Source organism: Cyclopterus lumpus, chromosome 1, assembly GCF_009769545.1.
Source record: "Cyclopterus lumpus isolate fCycLum1 chromosome 1, fCycLum1.pri, whole genome shotgun sequence".
NCBI lineage: Eukaryota > Metazoa > Chordata > Actinopteri > Perciformes > Cyclopteridae > Cyclopterus > Cyclopterus lumpus.
Genome location: NC_046966.1, coordinates 24,119,726 through 24,125,722, shown reverse-complemented (window position 1 = coordinate 24,125,722; position 5,997 = coordinate 24,119,726). Strand labels below are relative to the sequence as shown.

Sequence of the window (5,997 nt, the reverse complement as noted above, 5' to 3'; positions counted from 1 at the left end):
AAAACACCCCTTTGGAAAAGTAAAAGTACTCATTATGCTGGCTCCACTTTTTATATAGAACATTATAAGTACCGTCGTATAAAAAGAATCAAGTAAAGTGAAAAGAGTGTCTCTCTCTCTCTCTCTGTCTCTCCATTGCTCTCTCTTTCCCTCTCCATCTCTCTTTCTCTTTCTCGTTCTCTCTCTCTCTCTCTCTCTCTCTCCCCCTCTCTCTCTCTCCCTCCCTCCCTCTCTCCCCCTCTCTTTATCTCTCCCTCTCTCTCTCTCTCTCTCTGTTACCGGAGCTCCTCCTCTCTTTGTTGACACAGCAGTCTTTTTTCTATTGTGTTTACGTTCCACCATTGAAAGTAGAAACGAGCAGCAACACGTCACAGCATCTGAATGGATGATCCTCCTCTGAAGGTCAGACCTGCTGCGTCCTGCACCTCACCTTTTATGGATCAAAGGTTACATCAAACGTTGGAAATGAACTCATCGTCGGTACTTTTCCATCAGTAGAATGTTGAATGCACGACCTTTACTAAAGATAGCTGAGTGCTGATTGGACGACAGCTTTAAGTGAAACAAGCGTGAAGACGTTCATCGGAAAACAGGGAGTGGGTGCAAGGAATCTGGACTTTTTTGTTTTCTGCATTCAAAGCCTTTCCAAATGTCCACTGCGTCCTCAGATCGTCGCCATAGCGATGGACGTCTTCACCGACGTGGACATCTTCAAAGAGGTCATCACCGCCACCTTGAGGGGCGTGGTCGTCTACATCCTGCTGGACGACTCCCACTTCAAGAGCTTCCTCACCATGTCGCGCAGGGTGGGCATCAACATCCAGGACTTCAAGGTGAGAGGAACACCACACGCACACCTCGAGGGAGGTGTTTCTGCAAAGGAATTACCCACAATTCATAGCGCTGACATGCACTTGCATTCCCTCTAATGGCCAGCAGGGTGCAAGTCCTCCGGTTGCAAAAACAAGTCAGATTGTATAGAAGTCTACAATATTTAAAAAAAATGTTTTGACATGTTAGAGTCAAAGATTTTTAGTGATGGGATTTTAGATATCTATGAATATATATATATATATATATATATATATATATATATATATATATATATATTAAAATCTACAGACGTAAAGAGACCTCGTAAAATAGTCTGAAAAGAAGAAGTGTAATAAAAGCAAATTCTGACAATTTATCAGTGCTTCAAAAGCCGTGTTTTAAAGGTACCTTGTGGATTTTTCATCTGCTTTTTGCGTTCTGGATCAATATTTTCATAATAATAATGCATTTAATCTATATAATAATAAATATAATAATAATGCATTTAATTTATATAGCGCTTTATAACATTTTTAAAACATCCTAAAAGCTATACAATAAACATAACTAAAATGACAATAAAAAAACAATCAATAAAACAACAAGAACGAGGTTCTCACGAGGTTCCCCGTTCTCATTGTAACGCAACGACCGATGTTATTTTACCTTGTTAAAAACAACAATAAAGCCCAAATTCACACCATTTATTTCAAGAGGGAGGATATTAAGATGTAGGTATTGCTGCTGGTCACTTTCCTGTCCGGTCTACAAGATGAACGGAGAGAGAGAAGCCACATATGTACCACACAACCAGCCTTCTTCATGCTCCTCCTCCTGCATTCGTGTTCCTCCGGTGTTCCTGCAGGAGGAAGCTTCGCCTCTGGCATGACCTTTCTTCTGTTGGCAGGAAGCGTCTAGGTGGATTAAATCTGACATTTTGCTCCCACACACCCCGATGAAAACACTTTAACCGGCAATTTTGAACGGCCTTTCATTATCACGGTTTGCGGGCCGCCGCGGGACAGATCAGTCAGCGGCGGCTGGATGTTCCTGTTAGACGACAATCGTGACGAGAATACAGTCAAAACAACGCCGGGTGCGTCAGAGCGAACGCATCACGAGATCCAATTGCTTCGCCGGTAGCCATAAAAAAAAAAAAGTAAAACATGCGCACTGCCTCGGGGAAAACCGACACACAAGTTTGGTCTTGTTGGGGATGACAAAGGGTGTGTGTGGATCTCGGTTGACTCATGTACTCATTTGTGTCGGATGATTTTTTTTTTAAAATTCCTAAACCTAACTGGTCGGTCAGTGAGTTCGAGCTAAACTTTTTACAATCAACGCTTTATCCAAAACATTCTCGTCGCAGCGTGGGAAAGGAACTTTACGAAAACTGTTTACTCTGTTTACAGCTTCAAGCAAAAAAAAAAGTGATGTTAACACTGCCCCCGAGTGGCCAAAAAGCTGTTGTGCACCTGCACGAAAAAAGAAATGTACTGATTTGAAAAAACACCCGTGCACATAAAAAAACATAACTTGGTTAATTTTCTGATTTCTACCCCCGTGACTCCTTTTTGGTTGGTTTTCTCCACCAGAACATCCGCGTTCGGACGGTTCACGGGCAGCGGTACCAGTGCCAGTCCGGGGTGAAGTTTCAAGGAGATTTGGAGCAACGGTTTCTTCTGGTGGACTGCCGAACGGTGTTGTATGGAACATACAGGTGAGTCGGTCCTACCTTTATCCCTTTTACACAAACAATGACGTCAAAACCGAGGCCCTTCTTTATTCTTTAAGTCACGCTCGAATGCCCATCCTTTATTTTAAGGCAATTTGCTGCCTCTTGTTTTTTTCTGGATTCTCCTGGATTTTTCTTGTTTAGTAAACTTTTTGTGTAAACTGTAGAGGTTTCACAGAAAGTCGACTATCAAACCCACTAGTTTTTTGGGGGTTTTGCCTCCCGCAATCCCTGCAAGAACGTTGCCGCGTTGTTGCTGCAGTCCAACAGTATCTCCGGGTGTTTAGTCCAATCAAATCGCAGCATATTTGTTAACGGACTTTGTCCTGCCTGCATTAGTGAAACCTTTTTCTGACTGTGTTAGAGACCTTTTTTTGACAAGAATTGATCATTGCTATTCCATTAAAAAATATGATTGGGAGTATTGACCACAAATCCACAAATCCACAGATCCAGTACTCTATTGGTCTTGGGCCCTGTTTGCATCTTGCATCAACATGCATCCTGTGTCTGGTTGTCTTGTGAACGCATCTAGAAGGTTCTCGACCAGGCGTAGAAATCCGTGACCGTATTCTGAAGAGAAACCAAGTTATTAAAGGTTCCGCTAACTCTGCATCTTCCCGCTAGCTCCCGCTATCCTGGAGAAGCTACACGTGTAGTAACAGCCGCCAGTTGGTCATGGTCCTATGTTCGCAAAACTGGGTTTTCAGAATAAATTGCGCCCGTCCATTGCATCACTAAATCCGCCGGTCCCGCAGAACTTATTTGCACGTTGAGATTTTCGAGGCTTTTGTCTTTAGGTAAACCATATTTTCATCACTTTCTTATTGGTACCATGTAAAATCTATTCATCGTCATCACCTCTGCTGGTTCTCTGACGACTGGATTTTCCCTTTCAGCTACACGTGGTCGTTTGAGAAGATCAACCTCAGCATGGCCCTGGTGATCACCGGTCAGCTGGTCGGCTCGTATGACGAGGAGTTTCGCAGACTGTACGCTCGCTCCACGGTTCCCAGGGACAGGTCACCCGTCCAGTACCTGAGAGACCTCATAGCCCAGAAGAGCCCCAGCCTGCTCGCCCTGCACCAGCTTCACATGCGACCCAAAGTAACGCAAGGCATAAGGAGCGCCCACAACGATCGGTTCGGCAACGCCGCCGGTATGACCAGGGGCCTGAGCATGCAGGAGAGGCTGCATCAGTCTCACTGCTTCGACATGGGGAATCTGATGCGGGGACACAGCTACGCCGGCGACCTGCAGAAGTTACACTCCCTGACTCGGCCGAGGATGGGGACCGATGACGTGGCGGACTCTTTCGCTCCAGAGAAGCCGGGACCTAACCCAAGGGGGGTTGGCGACGTGCTACCGAACCGGTTGTCTCACCAGCACCTCAGGCACCAGACTCGCTACGGAGCGGACCAGAATCTGATCCCGTTCAACTCTGAGACGTCCCTCAACAGGTGGAAGATGGACACGTACTTTAACGACAGCGAAGTGCCTCTCGATGCATCGTGCGACACAATAGCGTCAATGATATCTCCGTATAGCAGTCACACCGCCTTAAACGAGCATCAGCCGCAGCTGATTCACAACAGGATGAAGGGCATTAAGTCCAGGGTGGAGGAAATGAGGAAGAAGAGACTCAGTCTGCAGGACTACACCAACCTCAGGCAGAGCCAAGAGTCCTTGAGGTCTGTGTATCAGCCTCTGGAAAGACCTAAATATAAGTGGGGTCTGGACATGAGGCAGAGTGCGGCGGAATTAGAACCGAATGTGCAAAATGGGTACGGTCCAGAACCGGCCGACCACAAAGACAGCAAGCGAACGCTCACCGATGCCCAGCGCTCCGCCTCCCACCACGACGTTGCATCGGCTCCAGATCGCAGGAAAATGCAGACGTACGACTGGCACGAGCCCCTCACCAGGACCACCTCCGCCGCTGATTTCGACATGACGATGAACAATCCGTCGCTCAAGCTCTCTCACCTGCAGCCCAGCGGCCTCCAACACCCGAGGGCGATGGAGGCCTTGACTGAGATCCCGGAAGAGAAAGGAGAGGGCTCGCGCGTAAACAGTTCGGACTCGGCTGCATTCAGAGACGAAAGTGAGGAGGTTTGCAAAGACGAGAATGATGTCCCAAAGGAGGACTCTGTTAAATCCAGCATACCTGCAGACTCACAGTGCACGGATGAATCCAGAGGAAGCCTGGGCTCTATAAGCACAGTGGCCAACAGCTCCGACTTGGCTGCTCCACGGGAAAGAAAGAAATCAACCTCCAGTGAGGTGCCAACTGTCCCCAAGATCTTAAACCCTTCTGCAGGACCTCAGCACTCGCTGGAGGCTAAGAATGGTCACGGGGAGAAAAAGAAAAAACAGCGCCAGGACTCGCCCCTTCAACGGAAGAGCTCCTTGAGGATGAAAGTCTCGGCGTTGCTTTTACAGGACGAAAAGAAAGCGCACAAGAAAGACGAGAAGTCCCTCCAGAGGAAGGGGTCGCTGAGATCGCAAAGCTCCTTGGGGTCGAACCAAGTTTCCAGGGCGGACCGTTTGGAGGCGCCCGCGGCAGAGCAGCCAGCCAAGAGAGTTCCATCGCCGAGCGCCTCCAGGTCGCAGGAGGCACCCGCCGGCCCGGCGGCGCCGCAGACGCCGAGGTCTCCGTTCACGAGATCGTCTTCTCAGCGTTCCAGCAAAAAAAAGACGCCCTCCGTGGTGGCTGAGCAGGAGCGGGGCTCGAGGAGCGCTGTGGACGACGAGGCGGCGATCGTCTACCACACCCGGAAAGCCAAAGTCTACAGCCGCTTCGAGTACATGCTCAACACCGAAATCACGGGGGCGAGCGCGTCGCCCTCGGAAAGAGACGGACGCTCCTCCCTGAACCGGAACGACTCCGCGCACCAGACGCAAAGCGGCGCCGACAACAAACTGGGACGGTTCATGCAGCGAGTAGGAAATCTAATGGGCAAGAACAAGTAGAGCCCAGCCGGTGACGAGGAGGTGGCCGCCGGCGCCCGAGGAACGGCGTCGGTTCTGGATTTTATTGTGGCTCCCACACAGAGACAGACATTGATTGATTTATTCCTTTTTATGTTAGAGTCACGCTTCAGATGAAGCCCAGCCACCAAATTTCGTTAACTAACATTTATTAAACATGAAGCAAAAAACAAATAAGTGCCAGACAGATAAAAACAAAACAAAGCAACAAAAAAAAACATCTTGCCAAACTCAGGTTTTTTTTTTTCTTCATTTCATCAAGAATCCTATATATATATATATATATATTTATATTTATATATATATATATACATATTTATATGTATATATATATATTTATATATATATATATATAAATATATATTTATATATATATATATGTATACATATATTTATATATATATATATATATATATAAATATATATATATATACATATATATTTAAATAGAGCCGGTG

At 46.8% G+C, this 5,997-nt stretch overlaps 1 protein-coding gene across 1 annotated transcript in view; it reads left to right on the top strand.

Moving 5' to 3' along the window:
* LOC117732417 overlaps nucleotides 1–5,747 on the top strand; it is a 9,183-nt gene extending 3,436 nt beyond the window's left edge. The window contains exons 3-5 of the mRNA XM_034535354.1: nucleotides 669–833; nucleotides 2,409–2,533; nucleotides 3,448–5,747. Of these exons, the coding sequence (XP_034391245.1) occupies nucleotides 669–833; nucleotides 2,409–2,533; nucleotides 3,448–5,521 (2,364 nt within the window). The 3' untranslated portion in view covers nucleotides 5,522–5,747. The remainder of the gene's footprint in view (nucleotides 1–668; nucleotides 834–2,408; nucleotides 2,534–3,447) is intronic.
* Nucleotides 5,748–5,997: the final 250 nt, after the last annotated feature.